The 25,352-nt window shown below is 40.5% G+C and overlaps 1 protein-coding gene across 3 annotated transcripts; it reads right to left on the bottom strand.

Moving 5' to 3' along the window:
- Positions 1–1,594: 1,594 nt before the first annotated feature.
- Positions 1,595–25,245, bottom strand: tmprss4a (transmembrane serine protease 4a). Of its 3 annotated transcripts, none has more exons than XM_063016650.1 (14): positions 25,209–25,245; positions 23,813–23,974; positions 13,915–13,969; positions 13,662–13,805; positions 9,960–10,112; positions 9,315–9,444; positions 9,022–9,132; positions 8,769–8,812; positions 7,425–7,587; positions 7,131–7,294; positions 5,329–5,424; positions 5,080–5,222; positions 4,087–4,236; positions 1,595–3,745 (listed from the first exon to the last, which is right to left on the bottom strand). In XM_063016650.1, exons 4-14 carry the CDS (start codon positions 13,771–13,773, stop codon positions 3,737–3,739), a joined length of 1,275 nt encoding a protein of 424 aa, XP_062872720.1. In that variant the 5' UTR covers positions 13,774–13,805; positions 13,915–13,969; positions 23,813–23,974; positions 25,209–25,245; the 3' UTR covers positions 1,595–3,736. The 3 variants fall into 3 exon arrangements, with proteins under 3 accessions (XP_062872720.1, XP_062872719.1, XP_062872721.1); XM_063016649.1 differs by lacking the exon at positions 25,209–25,245 and adding an exon at positions 24,074–24,143; XM_063016651.1 differs by lacking the exons at positions 23,813–23,974; positions 25,209–25,245 and having other exon boundaries at positions 13,915–14,244.
- Positions 25,246–25,352: the final 107 nt, after the last annotated feature.

The raw sequence follows: 25,352 nt of genomic DNA, 5'->3' as shown, positions 1-25,352 counted from the left end.
ACTTCAGAGAGCATTCGCACTCCCTGCAGTCTTCCTCACTACACTGCAGTTTTAAATTCAAGCTCGAGTTTATTACAAATCAATGAAAAACACTAGAAATACATAGTGCAACTTTTATACTTTGAAAGTATGTTATGATGGTAATCATGACAGGAACTATTCCCCTGATGCACAGGTAGTTTTTAGACTTAAAAAGGACACTTTGTTTTATTACAAACTCTAAGTAAGAAGGAAATGTGCAAAAAGTGCAAATGTACTCCATAAATGCCAGTTTCCTTCATCATCTATGTGTCTGCCAATCTTTCTTACTATGCACTTAAACAGTCCATTCAAAATCTAAAAGAATAAAGATATACTAAAATACTGGAAATAAAGTTCTTTTTTGGTAAAAATGTACTGTACGTTGTCTTTATTGAATTGTCTTGTATTCTTACATTATACACTGACTAGGCATAACATTATGACCACTGACAGGTGAAGTGAAGAACACTGATTATCTCTTCATCACGGCACCTGTTAGTGGGTGGGATATATTAGACACCAAGAGCCAAATTATGATGGCTAGACGACTGGGTCAGAGCATCTCTACAACTGAAGCTCTTGTGGGGTGTTCCCAGTCTGCAGTGGTCAGTATCTATCAAAAGTGGTCCAAGGAAGGAACAGTGGTAAACTGGCGACAGGGTCATAGGCGGCCAAGGCTCATTGATGCCTGTCCACCGCTGAAAGCGCCAACAATGTGCACGTAAGCATCTGAACTGGACCACGGAGCAATGGAAGAAGGTGGCCTGGTCTGATAAATCACGTTTTCTTTTACATCACGTGGATGGTCGGGTGCGTGTGCGTCACTTACCTGGGGAACACATGGCACCAGGATGCACTATAGGAAGAAGGCAACCCAGTGGAGGCAGTGTGATGCTTTGGGCAATGTTCTGCTGGGAAACCTTGGGTCCTGCCATCCATGTGGATGTTACTTGGCACTTACAAAGCATAACATTATGACCACCTTCCTAATAGTGTTGGTCCCCCTTTTGCTGCCAAAACAGCCCTGACCCGTCGAGGCATGTACTCCACTCTAGACCCCTGAAGGTGTGCTGTGGTATCTGGCACCTAGATGTCAGCAGCAGATCCTTTAACTCCTGTAAGTTGTGAAGTGGGGCCTCCATGCATCGGACTTGTTTGTCCACCACATGGATGGCAGGAGCCAAGGTTTCCCAGCAGAACATTGCCCAAAGCATCACAATGCGTCCGCCGGCTTGCCTTCTTCCCATAATGCAGGAGCTGATGAAATGGACAGTGAGTGTAGAAACAAGGAGGTGGTTTTAATGTTATGAATGATCGGTGTGTGTAGTAATAATGTCTTATTTTCTAAAATCTCCTGTTGGATTTAATGTTTAAAAGCAGATGACGTTTGTAGTACCATTAGTCCACCAGTATACACGAAGCACTTTGTGGTTTTGGCCACCAGATGGCGCTAATGTGTGCTTCTGATTAACTTTCGGTACCTTAATCCTTGAGCTACAACCATGTTTTTTTTTTTTTAATCTAAGCATTTTTTTAATTTAAGTGCAATGTTTAATCATAAGCAAACAACACATTTAAAAAAAACAATGTTTATTTAAAAATGTAAAGAAAATAGCTATAACATTAATAATGCAAGTGTAGTGTTTTGCCAATTTATTCAGCAACAATAAAGCAATTCATTACAATTTCCATCACTCTAAATTAATCATATTAAGAAATTGATACATTTTTTAAACTACTTTGACAATGTACCACTTATTGCACTTAGTAAAGAAGTCACAGTTGATATACAAACTAAAATCATCTGTATGTGCATTTTTGTGCAATATTTGCTGAGTGTGACGAGCACAGGCAGCAGCAGCTTTTCTATGGTGACTTATGCCTAGTTCACACTACACGATTGCCCTGATTTTCACTCGCCGACTGGATGCCGCTAGATGTGGCAGCTCGGGGCTCGAAACTCGGCTCTCGATCGCTGTGTGTGCAATCGCGTACCGTTCAATGACGTGATCCGAGGCGTTGCGAGCAGGTTGCGAGTGGCAGCGAGTGCTATGTGGAACTACCGCCAATGAGAACGCAGGATACGGGGTGAGGGGAAAAACATGGACGGGACAGGGGCATATATATAATACCCACAATGCATTGCAAAAAAATATTTATTAACCTCCAACTCACTACAGAACAGACGCTGTTCTGATCCCAGCTGGTCGCATTGCCCAATCCACTCGGATTCATTTACTTTTCCTACTTGCTTTTACGCTGCACATCAGCGCACAAACAACTTTGATCGCTCGCTTCTTGTTGACGTGCATTTTTGGACGTTGTATCGTTAAACCCCTCGTGTGTTTTCGTGACAAAACGTAGTTTGGGAGACCAGACAGACTTGATTCCTATCACTGATATATCGTGTAGTGTGTGACCCCTATCGCCGATAAAAGACTCCTGATTGCAACAGATCCAGTCGTGTAGTGTGAACTGTAGAGCGATCTGACGACTTGGAAAGCCGTGTAGTGTGAACTTGGCATTAGCAAGGACACGCGATCCAAACATGATGGATTTCCTCTGGTGACCTACGCTATATAGAACGCGGCTTTTCGGCTCATTCGCGGCCTGCAAAGCCAAGACAATCTGATTCTTCTTCTGTTATGTACACATTATGTAAAAAAAGGTGTTAATTAATTAAATTAAATCCCTGAGAACACACCTAATGAAATGCACTAACAAGCTAACGGTACAGGATAAATCCTAAATCCTAGACAGATGAGGTAGAATTGGGCATCTCTGGTTAAATGCCATGTTATGTTGTTTTTATGAATGAAAATAAGTTCACACATCCACTACAGGGATAAAAATTAAATATGTAATATTTTTGGATATACACTGATTAGGCATAACATTATGACCACTGTGATGCACTGTGTATTCTGACACCTTTCTATCCAGCATTAACTTCTTCAGCAATTTGAGCTACAGTAGCTCGTCTCTTGGATCGGACCACATGGGCCAGCCTTCGCTCCCCACGTGCATCAATGAGCCTTGACCCTGTTGACGGTTTACCACTGTTCCTTCCTTGGACCACTTTTGATACTGACTACTGAAGACCGGGAACACTCCACAAGAGCTACAGTTTTGGAGATGCTCTGACCCAGTCGTCTAGCCATCACAATTTGGCCCTTGTCAAACTACTTACGCTTGCCCATTTTTCCATTGTTTACTTGCTGCCTAATATATCCCACCCACTAACAGGTGCCGTGATGAAGAGATAATCAGTGTTATTCACTTCACCTGTCAGTGGTCATAATGTTATGCCTGGTCAGTGTATATATACAGGTGTATTCTCTGCTTGTTTGGAACCTAAGGTCAGAATGCAGGGTCAGCCATCGTACGGTGCTCCTGGAGAGAGAGGCCCCAACAGTGGCAGCATGGCAGAGCCAGGATTCGAACTCTCAACCCTTTGATTGACAGCCCAAAGCTCTACCCACTAGGCTACCACTATATATATGTATTTTTACCTCTTTACATTTAACCAGAGTTGTCCAAACTTTTCCATAAGACTGTACATATGCATAAAGTTCTAGAACAATTCAAACACAATCTTTAACAATTCACTTATCATGTTTGTGTATATACAGAGAACGACGTGCTTCAAAGAGAGATTGTATTGCACTTGAGTAATGTGTTTCTAAGGCCTCGGTGTCTTCTGGTCTGCTTTTGCTCAGGGCTTCTGTCAAAGAAAAGAAACAAACAACAGTAAGTCAACAACATGTTTAATCATGTGATAAATGTAAGAAATAAATCTAGAAGTTTCTCAGATTTGTACTCAAAGGATCTGTCTGAAAAACTAGTAAGCTCTCTACATAGACAGCACGCTCCTGAGAAGAAGTCTGTCTCAATTTATTGGTTGCCCTTAAAGGCTGCCTACTGAGGTGCCCTAATTCTAAGTGTTAATCTGACTGAATAACGAGGGAATTTTTATAAGAAGCCTGTCTTGTTGGAAAAACAAATGGTATTAAAATAGAGTTAGCACTGTGTGTGTAACCAAAAGACATAACCAAAAACTGATACCTCTATGACTGAGTACACCCAGTTGAGCATCTGATCCACATTAGAGTAAACACCAGGTTGGCCTTTCCTTCCACAGCCCACACCCCAACTAACAACTCCTACCAACATCCAGCGCTGTTCGAAATACACCAGAGGTCCACCACTGTCCCCCTGAGAGAAAAAGACAGGGATAGACAAAGGAAGACACAAATGAGTTCAGATGCAATGGTCAATCTGATTCAAACTGAAACGTTAAAACAGAAATAAAATCAATATTGCTGACCCAGAGCATCTCAGATGCCGCCTAGTATGCTTTAATAATAACAACGTCTGATTAAGGTACAGGCAGAAGACACAGAGGTATACTTAGGGGTAAAACGTGTTATTCCATGTGCCGTACAGCTCTGTGCAGGATTCCACTCTGACTGAGGAGAGCCGTAACTAACACACGACCCTGCATCTTTTCACCTGCACAAGGCGAGTTCTTATGCAGATCAGCTTTGTGTGTGGAGAGACACACCCTGATCCCATTATCCCCCTGTGCAGGCGCCATCAATCAGCCAGCACAGATCATAACTGCATCAGTTATGAGAAATTCCTTTCGGCATCGTCCCTTGAACAACAAGTCAATCGTCGTTCGCGTAGCCACCCAGCCCACCCAGATGGCAGAGCTGAGATTCGATACAATGTATTCGAAATCCCAGCTCTGGTGTGCTAGCGTGTTTTACCGCTGCGCCACCTGAGCGGCCCAATGTATGAAGACTTAATGAGAACAAGCCAGGAGGGAAGACTCGAACTCAGGTTCCCAAGACCCTGGTCCTATTTATTAATTTGTGTTTTAACAGCATGTTTAACACGTGTCATTTAATGACAAAAATCGTATCTTGTCTATATATTTTAGTCCATATAATGGCTGCAAGGTAAGTTAAACTGTTCTTGTGTCGTCCTGTGTGAGAGTTTCTTTTACGGTTTCAGGCATGTGTATTTGTTCTCATTCCTCGGTGTATTGTTTACCTGGCATGCGTCCACGTTGCCCTCCAGGAAGCCGGCACAAATCATTCTGGGAGTGATGCTGGTGCCGTAAACCGATGGGCTAGAACACTGATCTCTGTCTATGAGCGGAATTTTAGCCTTCTGAAGATCTGATGAAAGTTTTCCTGGATAAATTAAAATGACATAAAAAAGCAGTTCATTTAAAATGTTAGATTTAGGATTATTTATAATAGTATGTAGTGATACTGTATATTGAGACTGTATTAGTACCGTTTTCATGCAAATAACCCCAGCCAGTTACTATTAATGGAGCTCCTCCTTTGAGGCCCAGATTGGAGGGTGGGAGGCATGCCGGCTTCACATAGGCTAATAAAAAGAAACAAACATAATGAGAAATGCTTTTTATATAAGAAAAACAAGACTATAGACATAAAATCTGATCCTAGTATTGGCCTGGTATATAAGGAACAAACACAGTGGGTTTTAGTTTATATGGTAAACTGATGCATATCAGCGTAATTATTAAAACATGTTATGATAGAAATAATAATAATATTATTATTAATGGGTGTGGTTCGGTTGACCATTTTTTTCCTTTTAAAAGTACCAAGTGTGATTTGATGTGCATGCAGTGGAATTAATATAATGACATTATAATGAAAAATGTGATTCAGTTATAGATTCCTTTGTAGGCGTTTACACGCGTGAGTTGTTTGTTTTTTTTGCTAGTTGCTAAGTGCCAGAAAACCTGGTACAGATGAGTCTATTAGTTACTAGTGTAGCTGACATTCCAAAACCTCTGACAGGTGAACGTTATGTGCGCCTGTTCATGCCCTGTATTCATTCTGATGGGTGCGGCCTCTAACAACAAGACAATGCGTCGCCACACACGTCTAGAGACGCCAGATTATGGTTAGATGAACACTCATCTGAGTTTGGGGTCCTGCCATTCCTACCTAAATCACCAGATTCATGCGACACACTGTGGAATACAGAAATCCTACATCTCGGAATAGGAAAGAATTGTGGAACGTTGTGCAGGAAGTATGGTATTCATTGCCTACAGTGTCCTTGCACAAGTTTGTGGAGTCTATGCTCCCGTGGGGGATCTAATCTAGTGGCAAGACATTTTGGTAATCTGTTATTCCCTTGGTTTTGCTATACATGCTGTTGTCTTCCAATAATATTAGGCAATCGAGTTCATTCGCCTGTGTTAAGTAAGTGCTTCAAGAAGGGGAACAATGTTACATTGACATTTTCGGCATTTAGCAGATGCCTTTATTCTAAGCAACTTACAGTATTGTAACAGTCTATTGTAACAGTCTATTGTTACAGTCTAAGCAATTGAGGGTTAAGAGCCTTGCTCAAGGGCCTTGAACCAGTGACCTTTTGATTACTAGTTTAGTACCTTAACCACTAGGCTACAATGTCCCTATGTTAAGCAGCATTATTGTAATTCATAAGAAGAACAAAGGAACACCTAACAGTGGAGAGTCAATTTGCAAATAAATAAAATAATGTATATATACCATTTAAATTAGCATTACATTGGTATTATATATTATATATAGATTATATAAATAGAAAATATACTTTGGTGCCTTGGTCACTGTTTGCTAGGATCATACAGTCTAAGCAATTGAGGGTTAAGCGTCTTGCTCAAGGGCCCAACAGTGATGGCAACCTAGCAGTAATGGGGCTTAAACCAATGCCAATTCCAATACTTGGCATGTGCCTTAACCTCTAGACTATGGTCTGATCCCAACATGTCTTAGCCAGTAGACAATGGGTCTGTGCGAAAATCTAGTGAGCTTTGTGGGGGTTGTGTCGCCTCAGCTTATTGGATTAAATGGCATAAGGCTAACTGTGTTAGCTTAGTAAGCGAAAACTGCGGTGACGTAATCATCGCAATCGCTGTCTAAGTAGTGTGTCTGAATGACCTGCCTTAAAAATTTAATGTCTTCTTTATATCCTCTTTACTTGCTGCTTAGCTGCCTAGGCAGCAAGGCAGCTTACTAGGTTTCCGAACAGACCCAATGTGTGTTCAAAAGTACTAGAAAATTGCTTCCTACCTCCTACAGTAAATGGTTTGCTAAGTCTCATCATGGCTAAGTCATAGTCGTTGCGTGATTCTTTGTAGTCTCCGTTCACGATGATTTTGTCGACGCTGGATCCCCCCAGGCTCGAGTAGTACGTCTTGCCTGCCACCACCCGCCATCTGGACACTTGTGCCCTCCTGTTACATAAAATATAGACTTAATTTAGTCTATTAGTGTAAGCCACATGTGAAGGGTTAAACAACAATAAACATGACATGCTTACAAAGGCAAATTGCATAATGTTGGTGGAAGAGTTAAAACATTTACCCGTTGAAGCAGTGGGCAGCTGTGACGACCCAGTTCGGCGACACCAGCGAGCCTCCACATGTGTGCTGGCCATTATGCTGCAGGCTCACCTGCCACGGCCAATTCTCAATAATTGCACTCTGTCCTCCCACAATCCTGCTGTCGGGAGCTTTTGGACCACAGTCTACAACCAGGAATACAATCCTTTATTAAGTAAATAACAATAATTTATAACAAGTATTATATTATTTTTTTCCCATAATGCCAGCTAAACAGCAGACTTAAGTTGCACGTTAAGGCTTAAGTTGCAGTCCCAAGTAAAGATTATGGGGGGACTGGGGGGTCTGACTGTCCTAATTAATACAACCTTAATGAAGACACGACCAATAATGGGAGTAAAGGCAGGCAGATGAGAGGAGAAATGGTACGGTCCACTTTAGGGGTGTCTGAGATCATATTCACCTGATGCTGCTGATCCCCCCATTGTCACTGTATACACCCAGGGAAACACCCTGGACAGGTTGCCAGTCCATCACAATGTTAACACACACACACACTCATACCTAGGGCAATTTAGCATATCCGTTTAGCATGACTGCACGTCTTTGGCCTGTGAGAAGAAATCGGAGTACCCAGAGGAAACCCATGCAGACTATGGGAGAACATGCTCCACACTGCTCCACTTGGGAACCCAGGACCTTCCTGCTGTGTATAACTGCCACTCTATAATATAATATACTATAATATACTCTACTCTATAATCCTCTAATTCTTTATTTTTTGCATTTTCCCCCAAAATCCCTCCCAATCTAGTCGCATCAAATGACCTGGCTGCATTACGCTTCCCTACTTATGTTAACCTCCACTCTGACTGAGGCAGTAAATAACACACGCCCCCTCCGACATGTGTGCAGTACCTGACTGCATCTTTTCACCTGCACAAGGGGAGTTCATATGTGGATCAGCTTTGTGTACGGAGAAACACACCCTGAACACACATCAATCAGCCAGCAGAGGTCGTAATTGCATCAGTTATGAGGAATCCCCTCCGGGACCCTCCCTTCAAAGCCAATTGTTGTTCGCGTAGGCGCTCAGCTGACAAGTTGAGCGCCTTCCAAGAAACACTGGGCACAAGGCAGGAAAACATCCTGGCTAGGGTGCCAATCAATCTCTTAAAAACACTTACTCACTCCCTCACCCACCCACGTATAATGCTAGTAACAATTTCTGAATTACTGAAGGCAGTTCATATTTTTTTGGCAAGCCCAACAACGGTGGTACTCGTAGCATACTGCTACCTAAATGTCCCCGCTGGTTTGGCATCATGTTATATGCTTAATAATTAAAAACAAGTTTATATCCTACCTGAGCAAAACAAGGCAACAACTGATCCTGAACTGCACGTATTTCTGCAGGAGAGAAGAGGAATGAGGTAACTGTGCTGATACATTATGTTTACATTACCTCTATATGTATACATTCCTATAGTGATTATTCATTAAGGCTAATAATAAGACATTAATGTAGCCTATTAAAAAATGTCAATGCACTAACATGTCAAACTGCACAATAGTGTAAATAAAATATAAATATAAGTTTACTATAAAATGTTACTGACTGATTTGAGGTGCCAGATTGAACTGGCTGTACATTATCGGGTCCCACGGTACAATAAAGCTTTAGATCAGATGACAGATCAGGCAGTTGAACTGTATAATGATATGGATTACTAGAAGAAAAACGGGGGGAGAAAAGAGAGAAATAATGTTCATCAGAACAAATTATGCAAATGACCAGAATTTGTGCATTAGTTTGTCTTACCTACGTCATAATTCTAGGCATAATAAAAAATCATCACATTCTGCCTAAACAAATAACATTATAATGTCTTTTTTTAATCCTCACACTTACACTGTATATCCTAGCTGCTGACATACTGTTTGAGTGTGTTGCTTTGTCCAGCCATCCGCACACACACTCCTCCACTGGTTTTGGCTGGCATTGTATATCTGAAGCACCGAGAGATTTGTGGTCAAGCGTACTGTGAAAACAAAACAACAACAAAAAAATGTTAAGGTGAGCTGGATAATTACAGTACGTGCAACCAGATAGCAACTGTATTTGTGTTCCTTGACAACTAAATTAAAAATTTTATTTTAAGCTTAGGTCTGAACACATTAGAGGTTAAGACACCAATATTCCTTATAAGGCAATGGACAGTGGTTAATAATCAGAAGGTTGCTTGTTTAAGCCCTGTTGTTGCCAAGTTCAAGCTGCTGAGCAAGGCCTTTAACCTTGCACTGTATTCAATCAATTGTAAGTCACTTTGAATACATAAATGCAATTGTAAAAAATCTACAGACTCACACTCTAAGACCCCAACCAAAGTGTATAAATGAATGGGAGTGTTTGGAACACAATAGCAACAGAAAAATATTATTTTGGGATGTTTTGTAAGGCTCTGAAGTCTCAGGGAGGGTTAAGTTTCTCTGAGCCACATAATTTGAGTTAACTGTTTAGTGTCATGTTTTTGTGTAATATGGATTGATGTCTTACCAGGAAAGGTTGAGTTGCTTACAAAGCGGGAGGCGCATGAAGACTCATCCTCTGCATCTGTGCAGTCCTGCTTGCCATCGCAGGCTTGCTCTAGTGGAATGAACTTCAGTGACTTGGAGCAGAAAAAGTACTTAGTTTCAACTAGTTGTGCAACTGGGTCATGAGAAAGGAGTGGAGAATGGAAGTGAAAGAGAGAAGAGAGAGAAAAAAACATTAGAATCACATTAATGTCATTAAGTAATTAATGAGGCACTTATTGCACTGATTGCACGCACTGCCAAATTGCCCAGTCGACCAGTATTAGAGTTCAGAATCCCAGTGCTAGTTTCCTCCCAATCTAGTCATATCCAATTACCAGATTGCATTACGCTTCCTCTCTACTGATGTTGATCTCTACCCTGATTGAGGAGAGCCGAGATTCACACACGCCCCATCCGACACGTGTGCAGTAGCCGACTGCATCTTTTCACCTGCACGAGGCGAGTTCATATGCGGATCAGCTTTGTGTACGGAGAGACACACCCTGATCAATGCATTATCCCTTGTCTCTGTGTAGGCGGCATCGATCAGCCAGCCAGCAGAGGTCATAATTGCATCATTCCCTCCGGCACCCCTTTTAAACAACAGCCAATCGTTGTTCTTTTAGGCACGTGTGCAGTAGCCGACTGCATCTTTTCACCTGCACGAGGCGAGTTCATATGCGGATCAGCTTTTGTGTACGGAGAGACACACCCTGATCAATGCATTATCCCTCGTCTCTGTGCATGCGGCATCAATCAGCCAGCCAGCAGAGGTCATAATTGCATCAGAACAACAGCCAATCATTGTTCTTGTAGGCGCCCATTCTGCTGGATGGCAGAGCTGAGGTAATTAATACGTATAGATGTATTATATAAGTAACTAAGACAGTAAGATTTACCCAGTGCTTGTGTGTTTAAATAGAATAAACTTGGTAATAAGTTTAATAAGTTTATTCATGATTCATGAGGTTAATTTAATAACATAATTATGTAGCCCTGTGCAAATTTGGAATGTTCATGTTGTGAGCATTGTTTGCTCAACTTGATGTGCAGCTTGAGCATATTTACTTAACCCTTAGATGCATGAGTGACTGAACCCTACACTCTTCCATAAGTGGGTCAAAAATGTTAGAATCAATGTGTTTTTATACCACTTTTGTCATTTTGGTTAAAAATAATCATTTTTATTATACTTAGTATTATATTTTGGTCCACAAAAGAATGATTTCATGTTTGAAATATTTGTATATTATATATTTATATTTGAGATATTTGAATATTTGTATTTTTCACTTTTTAAACATTTGTAACATTCTTAAAACCTTTTGAAAATTGGAAAAGAAAATGTCAACATCCATTGTGTGTGTGTGTGTGTGTCTGTGTGTGTGTGAAATAGAGAGAGTATATGGGTCTGTATGGTCTGTGTGTAACTGTCCACACCGTTTCTCTCTTCTTGCCTTCTCACGGTATGTAGTTGTGACAAACTATCTGTTTCTGGCTGTGACCATTGCACACAGGTACATACAGGTGCATTATGCACACCGACTGTTGACTTTACGATATTTGTTACTTGGGCAGATCTAACACCTCTTTCTCTTCGGTTGACCCTGTCTGCTTCTTTCCTGTGGCTGAATTGTGGCTTTTGTCACCCCACACCTTTCCATTGCGTCAATGATTGGGGTGTGCAGTTGGGGGCAACCTTCCAGTCAATGTCTCATGTGTGGTGTGACAAGCTCTTCTAAGAGCTCATTGAGAAAGAACCGTCATGCATTGGTGATATCTATCCATCCATCTATACATTCATCCATCCATCCATCCAATGTTAGCTAGCTTTGTTAGCTAGCTAGTTTCGCAAACTACAAATTAGGCAAATTTGATGATAGATGATAAGAAACATACTCCTTTACACAATATACATAAATGACACCTACACACACCTACACACACAGTACATACAGTAATGTTAGCTAGCTTAATTAGCTAGCTAGTGTTAATTTGTTGATACATGATAATTAGATATTCTCTTTCACACAGTAGTCATGAATGACGCACACACATTTCTGAAGTAAAAAAATGAAGATAATATTTACATGTACCAGGGCTCTCAAGTTTTCAAGTTTGCTTGGAGGGGAGGGGGGGTGGGTGCTGGGGGTTGTCAGAGGTTGTTCTGTCGATGTCCCTTTCCGGGGGACCATCAGCATAAACACAATTAGCCTCAAATGGGCCCCTTGAACAGCAGTGGTCATTGTTTCTTCACTTTACACTAAATTCTGTAATATTAAATAAATTGTTTAAGCTATGCTGAAATTGGGGCTATTGGGGGCTCCCATTTAAAGCACTGTTGTTCAATGTCCATTAATGAGTTCCATCCAGCGCCAAACGCGTTCCTGGTTTTGGTTTTATTAAGCCCCACCATGGAAAAAACCCTCTCTGCATCTGCATTTGAGTGTGGCAGAACTAATACCAGTTTGTCAATCGTAGACAGCCTCGGAAATCTGCTCATACCAGTCACCTTTGAAGAAAATAAACCAAGGAAGCCTAATTACACTCCTACATAGTTTTGCAGTTATTAAGTTGCTCATGTCAATGGGCTGAATATTTCTTGTATATACAGTACAATGTCAAACATGGCTGGGTCTTGGGGCATAGGGATGTCCAGGGTAGTCCAGGAACTCCTCACCCAGCAACAAGAAATTCTATTTTCTGATTGGCCGATAGGTCGCTAATTCAAGACAGCTGTATGAGCGCAGAGTAATCTCCTTTGACTCGTGTGTAGGATAGGTTATAGTCATTTCTGTGCGGCGAAGTTTATCATTTCTCAGCGTGAGAAATGCCATGTGTGGCGTGTGAGCTTGTTAAAATGCGTGTGTTTCATGGTAAAAATGGTTAAAATGGTTAAACTGGTATAATCTGACCCCCGGTGTGGTCCATTTTACAGCATAAGCCTACCTTATGCCAAGTTCACACTACACGACTTTCTGATTTGCCGGGTCGCTGTACAGTTCACACTACACGACTGAATCTCTTGCACTCGGGAGTCTTTTCAGTCGGTGTATATTTCACACTACACGACTGATGGGTGATAGGGGGTTTCACACTACACGATCTATCACCAACTGGAATCACAGACGAGCATCTCTGCTCTCCCAAATATCGTTTTGTCACGTAAACAAACGCGAGAAGTGGCGAAAGGTCCAAAAATGCACGTCAACAAGTAGCGATCAAAGTTTGTGCACGTAAAAACAAAGAGAAAAAATAAATGAATCTTAGTGGATTTTGCTTGGATTGTTCTATAGTGAGTTGGAGGTTAAGAAATATTTTTGCAATGCAACGTTGGTGTTTTGTAGAGAACGATAAGGTCAAAAATACTATGCTCACGCAATATCTTGTGTTCTCATTGGCTGTTCGACATGGCACTCATTGCCAGTTGTGCAACTCACATTGAGATATCTGAAATGTTAGCGGGTCGAGTTGTTGAGTAGTTCACACATAGCGATTAAGATCCGAGTTTCGATCGCCGAGCAAACGCCGAGTTGCTCCCGAGCCGGCAAATCTAGCGCCGACCAGTCGCCGAGCGAAAATCTGGGCAAAAGTCGTGTAGTGTGAACTAGGCATTAACCTCAAGAATGGTAGGTTCTGATCAGTAAGGACTTTGACTGCATGCATGTGTGTAAATACTCACTAAAGTATGCAGTCACTGCCAGAATGCCAAGAACAAGCACTACACAGAGGATGGTGATGATGAGTTTTTTCCTCACTGTGCACTTCTTAACCTCTGGCTTTGAACCTGGCATGAGCCTTCTGTGCCTGCCAGGCCTGACCACAACTGAAAGACAGGGTAATAATAAGGTCAAATGAATTCAAAGTTGTTTCCTGTGTATGCACATAGATTTTGTGGTCTGTAGGCTTTTTATGACTAACCGGTAATACTTTACCTTGCTGAGTTTGGTTTAAGGGTGCAGTGCTCTCTTCAACAGCTTGACCAGTAGTCTAAATGTGAAAAGAATGTGAATTATTTTCTTAGTTTTAAAAGAAGAGGTCATGATAAAGAGTAGTAGGTTTACATCTGTAATTATTTCATTATTGCTGTGTTTTTCCTTCAGAATATTGTAATTGTATCACTATATAAATTACTCCCCATGCTAGGCGTTATCAAATAATAATTTTTCTGAGACACATTCCATACAGTGGGGGCCAAACTGGTAACTACTAGTAAATACAGAATAATATTGGGGCGTTGGCGAGACTAGTTTACTGTAACATTACATCAAACACATAACCACCTCCTTGTTTCTACACTCACTGTCCATTTCATCAGCTCCACTTACCATATAGGAGCACTTTGTAGTTCTACTGTACAATTACTGACTGTAGTCCATCTGTTTCTCTGCATGCTTTGTTAGCCCCCTTTCATGCTGTTCTTCAATGGTCAGGACTCTCCCAGGATCACTACAGAGTAGGTATTATTTGGGTGGTGGATCATTCTCAGCACTGCAGTGACACTGACATGGTGGTGGTGTGTTAGTGTGTGTTGTGCTGGTATGAGTGGATCAGACACAGCAGTGCTGCTGGAGGTTTTAAATACCGTGTCCACTCACTGTCCACTCTATAAGACACTCCTACCTAGTTGGTCCACCGTGTAGATGTAAAGTCAGAGACGATCACTCATCTATTGCTGCTGTTTGAGTTGGTCGGTCATCAGTGGTCACAGGACGCTGTTGGCTGGGTATATTTTTGGTTGGTGGACTATTCTCAGTCCAGCAGTGACAGTGAGGTGTTTAAAAACTCAATCAGCGCTGCTGTGTCTTATCCACTCATACCAGCACAACACACACTAACACACCACCACCATGTCAGTGTAACTGTAGTGCTGAGAATGATCCACCACCCAAATAATACCTGATCTGTGGTGGTCCTGGGAGAGTCCTGACCATTAAAGAACAGCATGAAAGGGGGCTAACAAAGCATGCAGAGAAACAGATGGACTACAGTCAGTAATTGTAGAACTACAAAGCGCTTCTATATGGTAAGTGGAGCTGATAAAATGGACAGTGAGTGTAGAAACATGTGGTTTTATATATATATTATGCATTTTTCATTTTCTATTTCCTGTGTTCAATTTGTCTTCCGCTGTTAAGGGATCCCCGATTTTTGCAGTTGAGGTGGGCATATTGCCGCGCAGCCCCTAACAGAACACTTTCCACCCATGCATTCTGCACAGGCGTCTCTATCTGCCAATCAGGGTCCTTACACAGCATTTGAAGACCCCACGGACATATTCCACTAACCCTGTCTCCTCACACCTTTTTAGATATTGAAATGACCCTCCCTGTTTAATCCTTTCATCTTGTATCCTGACCCCCCTAACCTGTATCCTTTCTAGTGTAGATAAAGTCTCCCCAAAAATATGTCTAGTCAGATTTTGTTGGTCTTCCATGCTGCGCCCATACGTCTGTATGTGTTTGATAAATCTGAAGACCTGAAGACCCGGTCTCCAATGATCCTTTACATTTGACCCTATATTATTAAAAGGTAACATTTGAATACAAAATGTTAACAATGACTTTGTGTTTACTATTAGTAATTGTATGACTAATTGTGCAATCTTAGTTTTTAAGTCAGTTTAAAATCTAGTGATTATGTGTAAAAGGACCAGTCTGTTCTAAACTGGTCTTTCTGGGTTGAGCGGTTTTAGAAAAACAGCTCATTATCCACCTTGGTCAGAGTGACCCGGGGCTACAAATCAAGCAGAAAATGTGGCAGAACAGGTTTTGTGATAGAGTGGACTGCAGCCTATTGTGTGTGTGTGTGTGTGAGTGAGAGTGAGTGAGTAAGTGAGAGTGAGTGCCTTAATAATATATCTATTTACACGCCCAGGTGGCGCTTTGGGATATTCCACTAGCACACCAGCACCCGAGATTCTAAACTCCTTGGTTTGATACTCGGCATTGCCACCGGTCAGCTAGGCACCATTTAGCGGGATTGACAGTGTCTGCAGTAGTTACGTTTCTGCTAGGGCGGGATGACCGGACTATGTGGGTGGGGTCATCAAACGCTGTGTAAGGACCCTGATTGACGGATGGAGAGGCGCCTGTGCACAGAGCATGGGTGAAAAAGGGTTCCACTAAGGGCTGCACGCGAGTCAAATGAGGCGTGAGCAGCAATGTACACTCCTCGACTGCAATCAGGGATCCCCCAGCAGCGGAAGACAAACTGACTACGCTAAATTGGGAGAAAATGGGAGAAAATGCATAAATATACATATATATAAATATTGAGGCGCAGCACAGACTACACAGAGATGATCACGTGTGTAGAGAAGCACACTTTTCCACTGATTATGGAATCCCCGAAGGGACAAAATCCATCCCGTATGAGGAATCAAAGACGGTATACCGAATGTATTGTCATACCGTCCAGCCCTAGGTCAACACATACATCAAACGTGGTCAAAACACTAGACCACAGAAAGGTCTGTTACACTAGCAGTCCTACGGCAATTCAGTTAGCAATCGGTTAGTCAAAATGTCCAAGATGTCGAAGACTAAATCAGCTAAAAACATGATTTGCTTGACTACACTAAATTGGGAGAAAATGGGAGAAAATGCATAAAAATATACATAGTGAGGCGCAGCACAGACTACACGGAGATGATCACGTGTGTAGAGAAGCACACTTTTCCATTGATTATCCATCCCGTATGAGGACTCAAAGACGATATATACCGAATGTATCGTCATACCGTCCAGCCCTAGGTCAACACATAGATCAAACATTGCCAGAACACCACAGTAAGGTCTGTTACACTAGCAGTCCTACGGCAATTCAGTTAGCAATCGGTTAGTCAAAATGTCCAAGATGTCGAAGCCTAAATTGGCTAAGAACGTGACTCAGGTAACTGAGTTTGGAAAACTCCCAACCGATTCAGTGTCAAAACAAGGATGGGAATTTTCGTTTCAATTATTAAGGCAGGCTGTGCTGTGTATTGTAGCTTCCTTTTATTCTATCATTTAATTCATGACTATCGATTCATATGCCTGTACCACTCAGTATGTTCGGTAATCAGTGATTAAAGTATTGAAGTGGCTTGACTGGAAATAGGATGATGGTCATTTGATCTGTGCCAATTTATTTAGTGACTCACAAGGAACAAAACAGACATCAAGAAAAACTAGTATGACAGTACAAACACTGGGATAATCAAACTATTCGCATTGATGTTGTAGATGACGTGTATTGCTATGGTGTAAAACACAATACAAATACTATACAGGAGCTAATAAAAGTAGGAACTTAAAATAGCTCTTTAAGCTATTGGTTAACTTAAAGGGTGCAGTGAATGACCCTAATGTTGTATTGGCATTACCAGATTTACCGGTTTACGTTGTTTGATTGAGTTGGTTGATATGCCAGTTTTGTTTCTACCACTATTCAAACCATTGGATTGTAGGTGTGTCCACAATGCATTGATCTTTCCTTTTAGAATTCATACAAAACTCTTTTAAACCCTTACAAAAACAAACATAAAGCATGTAATCATATCTACACTGCAGGTGCAGAGCAGTTTTTGTGTCTGACCTTTTTAACAGTGTAAAGTATGTAAAATGTGCACAATGTTTTGAATAAGATTTGCATACAGATCTTACAAAGGCTGCAAGTCGGGAAAGTCACAGATCTAATATATAACCACAATATATAACCACGAAACAACCCAAGAAACTAGTATTTTAACTAATAATCAGGTATAAGTGTCTATTACGGAAAATAACTGACATGTTTTATATTGTTCTGGTGATGCTTTAAGCAGTTGTTGGGTTGCAGACTGGCTGCTTTTGACTTTCACCAATGAGGCATAACATTTTGACCACCTTCCTAATATTGTGTTGGTCCCCCTTTTGCTGCCAAAACAGCCCCGCAACTGTGATGCACTGTGTATTCTGACACCTTTCTATCAGAACCAGCTGTAACTTCTTCAGCAATTTGAGCTACAGTAGCTCGTCTGTTGGATCGGACCACACGGGCCAGCCTTCGCTCCCCACGTGCATCAATGAGCCTTGACCCTTGAGCCGCCCATGACCCTGTCGCCGGTTTACCACTGTATCTTCCTAGGACCACTTTTGATAGATACTGACCACTACAGACCTTGTCAAACTCATTTTTTCTGCTTCTAACACATCAACTTTGAGGATAAAATGTTCACTTGTTGCCTTATATATCCCACCCACTAACAGGTAGCGTGATAAAGAGATAATCAGTGTTATTCACTTCATGTTATGCCTGGTCGGTGTATATAAGGTAGGTATACTAGGTAAGTAACTAGGTCATACAAAGCTATGACCTAAAATAGCTTGATAACTAGGTCATATACAGCCCTAATAAAAATAGTGTGACCTTTTTGTCTTTTTTAATTAGACTGAAAACTAGAGCGGCTTAGCAAGAATTCAAATTTGTGCAAAACTTTTGTCCCTAAATTCTGAGGTCATGTGGCAAAACTAACAATAACAGCCATAACATTAAAATCACACACTCGACACACACTGTTCATTTTATCAGCTACACTTACCATATAGAAGCACTTTTACTGAATGTAGTCCATCTGTTTCTCTACATACCTTTTTAGCCTGCTTTCACCCTGTTCTTCAATGGTCAGGACCCCCACAGGACCACCACAGAGTTGGTATTATTTAGGTGGTGGATCATTCTCAGCACTGCAGTGACACTGACATGGTAGTGGTGTGTTAGTGTGTGTTGTGCTGGTATGAGTAGATCAGACAGCAGCGCCGCTGGAGTTTTTAAATACCGTGTCCACTCACTGTCCACTCTATTAGACACTCCTACCTAGTTGATCCACCTTGTAGATGTAAAGTCAGAGACGAGCGCTCATCTATTGCTGCTGTTCGAGTTGGTCATCTTCTAGACGACGCTGCCTACAAGGCGCTATTGGCTGGATGTTTTTGGTTGGTGGACTATTCTCTGTCCAGCGGTGACAGTGAGGTGTTTAAAAACTCCATTAGCAATGTTGTGTCTTATCCACTCATACCAGCACAACACACACTAACACACCACCACCATGTCAGTGTTACAGCAGTGCTTTGTAGAACTACAAAGTGCTCCTATGTGGTAAGTGGAGCTGATAAAATAGACAGTGAGTGTAGAAACAAGGAGGTGGTCGTAATGTTATGCCTGATCGGTGTATATATCACATTGTAAGGGTGACCTGAAATGACATTGTACAGTGACAAGGTTATAAGCCACACTATTAAAGAATGATTAAGATGTCAGGCAGCATTTTGGGGGATTTAAAAATAGGTTTCGGGTTTTAATACAAAGCAATCATAAAACACACATAAATACACTGCTGTGAGAGACACTAAAAACATTAGGCATTAAATTTAGAATGGAATTCTCCTCCTACGTGAACCGCCAAGAATAATTACAGAGAACGTCAACTCACCTTCATGGTTCTCTTGCCGCTCTGAAAAGCAGCTCACGGTCCTAAAAACCCTTCTCTGTTTTTTTTCCCTTCACGCACCTTTGCTCTTACTTTTTGTTTTGTTTTGCCCGTTCACCCTGATTGTTCTGTCTCCACAAGCGATATTCGATACGCCTGGGAATTTAGAGCCTGCTCTGATCTAGAATCCAGAAAGCTAAGAAGTGTCTCGTAGTTCTTCTTAGTTTTAGTGGATAAACCGAAACTGGGAAAATTCAAAACCTCGAATGTGTAGTGCAAGAGGACACCTCCTCCTGTAGCTCGCATAGGTATGGGTGTGGTCTTGTTTAACAAGTCCTCATGCCAGAATAATCCTACCAAACAGTTCAGATGACACAGATGAAGAATGCCTCATGTACACATGACAATGGTATTATGTCAATAATGCTCTGTCATATTGTTTTGAGTTTCTATTTTTATACTGGGATACTGCACTTTATTGGAGTGCATTAAACATTCATTTGTTAACCTTTGGTGCTTTTATGCTGGATGTTCATTTTGAGATGACAACTCACAATGCCAGGTGTAACCTCCTAGAGATGAGAAGAACCCCATTCATAACCACAACCACATAAAAACAAATTTGAGGCCAGTTGTCTCTTCTAAGCTGCCATTTCTGTATGCCGGGTTGTTTTACAGTCGCTGCCAATATTAATTAATATTATTTGGAAGTCGCTACCACATAGGTCATCCAGTTTCTTCCAGGTAATGTCAAACAAAATTTTTATGAGAGCTTATTCTTGGTGTAGGTAGGTACTGGTTCTGTCGTTTAACACAGTGGTCCCCAACCACTGGGTCATTTATCACCAGGCCGCACAGAAAGAACAAAATTAGAGATCGCTACAAGAGCAATTCAATTTCTAGGGCTGCCAATAATTACTATTTTTCTATCGATTAATCTACAGACTATTTTATCAATGAATCGATTTAATCTTTAATTCAGAATCTCATTTAAGCTTCTTTTATTTTAACAACAAACCGTATGGCATAATAATATGGCAAAAAACTAAATGTAAACAGGGTTTATGTCCATATTATCAAATTCTCAAGTGCTCCATATTAAACAAAGTGCAACATGTGTTTATGGCGTTCCGTACACAAAGCAAAGTGCTTAAACTTATAGCAGAAATAAAATAGTTAGAGGTGGGCACGTCTCATTAAGTCCAGCGTACAGTAAAGACAGAATGAGCCCAGATTCTAACCTACACACTCACTCAAAACTTGTGGTTATTGTCTCCAATCACCACCAGGTAGGAGCAGCTCAGGATTCACACTGATTTTCCATTCTATAGTTATTCTATTTTAAATCCCCCCGCCCACGCCAGTCCGTGAAATTATATCTTATGTTATATTTTGCGGTGCGTGCTGCAAAAACGGTTGGGGACCGCTGGTTTAACACACATAGGTCACTTGCATTGATAACATTTTCTAAAGCTATACCCTTTGTTGCTTCCCTGAGCGCGTTGTGTATATTAAAATCTCCCAAGCGCATGTATTAGGGTTAAGTTGGTTAGTGTTGATTAGCTGTTATCTAGTTCCTGCAGAGTAATATGGCTGTCTGGGGTTAATATCTGTCACCTGTACTTTGGTTTCAATTAGGATTTGGCTATAATAGATGTTTGATCAAATAGATGTTCCCCCAGTTGGACGTTGTGAGGGTTTTGGACATTGATTTTTTCTTTTATCTTGCTTTCAAGGTTGGTTTCTGTTGATTTTTGTCCCTGGGTATTTTTGGGGGGAGGGGAGGGAGGGATCTCTGGTTTCCTCAACCTACTGTAGGTGTGGATTTCGATATTTCCGCATATGTTCTTTAAAATGTTAAGTTTAGGATTTTCAAACTATTTTCCTTGCTTCAATGAAGGTAACTTCTTCATGGTCCTGATTGTTTGTATTTCGTTCTCTCTGTACCAGATTATTTGGCACTTTTTGAAAGCAGCGTTGTTGTTTTCTGAACAGTTTGTGTATTTTGGCATGTTTTGACATCCTGGCCCATGTTCTGGTCAGCCACAGTTTTAACAAGTTGCGTTACTCATACAGTGCCAGACGGTTTTTTGGCACTTGATACACCTTAGTGGGTTTTGAATATACAGTTCTACAAGTGCTTAACAGTTCAGTTCTGATGATTTATGAAGGTCCATTTAAAGTTGGTAATTCCTTGGTTTTAATCCCAGCGTCTTCCATAACTTTAAGTTCTCTAGTGCAAATGACTCTTTTGCTGCTGTTAAGGAAGGGATAAAGTTAAGATTTCATCCGTACCCCTTCAAATTCGGTGCCACAGAGAAGGTTTTCCATTTGAAATTTCTTAGTGCATTATTGATTAGGATTCATCTGGATCTGGACGTTTAGTATTTTTACTTCTCCTGCAATGCCTTGTGTTTCTTTTTGGATTGGAAAGGGTGTCAGTATGGTTAGTGGTATTCCAGTGTTGTAGATTCTAGTTGAATAAAGCAATGCCAGTTAATTTATCCATGTTGGTAAGTATGTGTTTTCAACATCCCTACTCACCACTCACCACAAAGCCGAACAGGGGGATGCAGGGGGAGTCATGGAATTCCTGCAGGTATGCACCGAGACTATAGGGATGGTATACCTAAGTATACATTTGATATTATAATGCTACTTGATTGACCCTCGGCCAACACCCTTTGGGGGCTCTTGGGTCTCCTAAAAGGACCTTTATGGCATGTCTTGAACAGACGTTATTTCAAGTTGATTTAATAGTCTTGGCTGGCCTCGCTCCCACCCATGGACACAAATGAAGACACACACACTGCAGTGCAAAACTTGCAACTTAAGCCAGCATCACTGTTTACAAGTCTGAAGGCAAGTCCTGACAAGAAATGTAAGCCAACATCTGACAGCCCAAAGTGACTGTGTGCTGCTAAAATATAACATAACTAACCAATTCATGAAAAAATAAAGCTAAACCTAGTAATAAAAGAGGTACAACTGGAGGAAGATCATGCCCTGGGTGCATTACACAGAGAAGGAATTTGAGAACTGCACGATTTCAGGGGCAAACTGGGGAAAACATCAGACAAACCAGTATAAACTTGTTCAGCAACATTTCACCACACAGAAATCACTCCAGTATAGACCCTGCTCATGGATAGGGCCTGCAAGTGTTAAAATATAAACAACTGACCAACTAAAACAACTGGATTATCAAATATCTCTTTTTTCCTAAATTTTTTTGAGATTATACTATGGCCATTAAAAAAAAGGAAAGAAGACTGATCTCTATGGACAGTTTGCTTTGATTAATGGTCTATCTGTAAAGACATCAAAATCCACATGTGGACATTAATGCAGGAAAGCCGGATCAATCATTTAGTCTTATGACTAAAGCTTAGAGAATATCCTTCTATAATATATCTCATAGGTATTACTGTAAATAGGGTTTGTATAATGTCAGGAATGAAAGGATTCCTAACAACAGATGTGAAGCATTTTTGCAAGAAAGAGTGAGCAAAGATTGCCAAGTCCAGATGTGCCATGTTTATGGACTCCAACCCAAAATGACTAAATGCTGTCATTAAATTAAAAGGAATATCTATGCAACCATAGATTTTTATTTTTAACCTCCGATAAGAGAAGTGAAAGAGAAGAAGGAAATTGCTGAGTAAAGTATTCTTTCTTTTGTGCAATTACACCAACAAAATACAACACTATTGAAATAAAGAAGGAAATAATAGAGAAATATGAGAGTTATCGTTGTTTATGGTAGATACATTTTATATATATATAAAAAAAAGGAAATTTATTATGGTGTATGGTACAGCACACGTACTGTACTGAAACGTGGTGTGTTTTATGTACAGTACTACTGTGTATTGATGTTTATTATTGTTTATTACAGTATTGTCTATTCTATAATTTAAGATTAAGGGTAAATATACTTGTATTTATAACAAAAAAGAGCATTTAAGACATTAGAAAGGTTAGGTAAGGGGGTGGTTTTGGAGGTCTGGCACGGATTAATTCTGCTCACATTATTTCTTATGGGAAAAATAGGTTTAACTAATGAACATTTTGACTTAATTTTTTTTATAAATAAAATTAGTCCTAAATTTAACACCAAATTGTACTTGTATTGTGTATTGTGTTGCCCATTTTAGTTGCCTGTGAAACTGTAAAATGAGTAGGTAATACGTGTTACCTTTACTACTGAGGTGCATTGAATCTTGTATGTCAAACAAAAGTCGAATATTAATTAACAGTTATAGTTATATTACTTTACATTACTTTACCTCAGTGAACAGATACAACACAATGTATCAACACAGTCTATCAACACAATGTGTATAGAATATTTGACTAAAAGTAAACAAAGTAATTCTTACCTGCCTTTACAATCCTCAAGCTTTCCTGGTGCGATGCTTTTAGAGCCCTAAAAACTGGAGCGGTAGACTGTTATATCGGATTTACACGATTCTATGGCGTTAAGTTCCAAGTGTGTCTGCATTGCTTTGTGGTGCTGTCTCCTAGCATTTATTGCCAGGGATCTAGAAGTACAATACACTTCACATTTTAATCTTGGTCATCCCTCCCTTCAAAATAAAGTTGTAAAAGTTAATCCTAAACTTATATAACCTGCGACGTACCGTCGTGTAACCATTTTGATGCTTGTTAACACAAATAGTGTTGACTGAAAACACAGCTCTGACAGAAAGCCACACTTGTGGCTAATGTTTACAGTCATAAAATATATATTCTTTCAGTCAAGATATTTACCATTTATACCAATCAGCCATAACATTTAAACCACCTCCTTGTTTCTACACTGTCCATTTTATCAGCTCCACTTTGTAGTTCTACAATTACTGACTGTAGTCCATCTGTTTCACTACATGCTTTGTTAGCCCCCTTTCATGCTGTTCTTCAATGATCAGGACCCCCACATGACCACTACAGAGTAGGTATTATTTAGGTGGTGGATCATTCTCAGCACTGCACTGACATGGTGGTGGTGTGTTAGTGTGTGTTGTGCTGGTATGAGAGTTTTTAAATACCGTGTCCACTCACTGTCCACTCATAGCTAGTTGGTTCACCTTGTAGACGTAAAGTCAGAGACGATCGCTCATCTATTGCTGCTGTTAGAGTTGGTCATCTTCTAGACCTTCATCAGTGGTCACATGATGCTCCCCACAGAGAGCTGTTGGCTGGATATTTTTGGTTGGTGGACTATTGTCAGTCCAGCAGTGACATTGAGGTGTTTAAAAACTCTATCAGTGCTGCTGTGTCTGATCCACTCATACCAGCACAACACACACTAACACACCACCACCATATCAGTGTCACTGCGGTGCTGAGAAAGATCCACCACCCAAATAATACCTGGTCTTGTGGGGGTCCTGACCGTTGAAGAACAGGGTGAAAGAGGGGTAACAAAGCATGCAGAGAAACAGATGGACTACAGTCAAAGTGCTCCTATATGGTAAGTGGAGCTGATAAAATGGACAGTTTTGAGTGTAGAAACAATGTGTTATTGCTGATCAGTGTATATACCTGACTATATTTCTTTCTTGTTAAATGCTGTAAAAATCAGTAAAGTCAGTTGAATAATTAGAAAGTAATGCATTACAAAAATGAGCTTTGACTCTATTGCATTATCTTACATTGACTTTTATGGCATTTGCAGTTTATATTACCTTATATAACTTACCCAACTCATAAAACAGCTAGACATTGTTATTTGTTTATGACTAATAAATGTAGTATAATTAATGTATTACTTACTGTTTTATTGAAAAACCTTAATGGCCTGCTCCAGTAGTAATAAGTAATAAGTCTTAATATATAATGGATATTTTGAGATCTGAACCTCTTCTTTACTCTGCTTGGTAATCTTTGTTGGGTTAGCAATGCTCTTTTGAAATTTGT

This window comes from Trichomycterus rosablanca, chromosome 20 (assembly GCF_030014385.1).
Source record: "Trichomycterus rosablanca isolate fTriRos1 chromosome 20, fTriRos1.hap1, whole genome shotgun sequence".
Taxonomy (NCBI): Eukaryota; Metazoa; Chordata; class Actinopteri; order Siluriformes; family Trichomycteridae; genus Trichomycterus; species Trichomycterus rosablanca.
This window is presented reverse-complemented; position numbering and strand designations above follow the sequence as displayed.

Excerpts from the sequence above, each read along its gene's own strand:
- tmprss4a (XM_063016650.1), bottom strand. The coding sequence starts at position 13,773 with ATGCCAGGTTCAAAGCCAGAGGTTAAGAAGTGCACAGTGAGGAAAAAA. Across the intron at positions 9,445-9,959 it reads AAGCAACTCAACCTTTCCTG|TACGCTTGACCACAAATCTC; the intron begins GTAAGACATCAA and ends TTGTTTTCACAG. Across the intron at positions 7,295-7,424 it reads GCTGCCCACTGCTTCAACGG|GAGGGCACAAGTGTCCAGAT; the intron begins GTAAATGTTTTA and ends TTTATGTAACAG.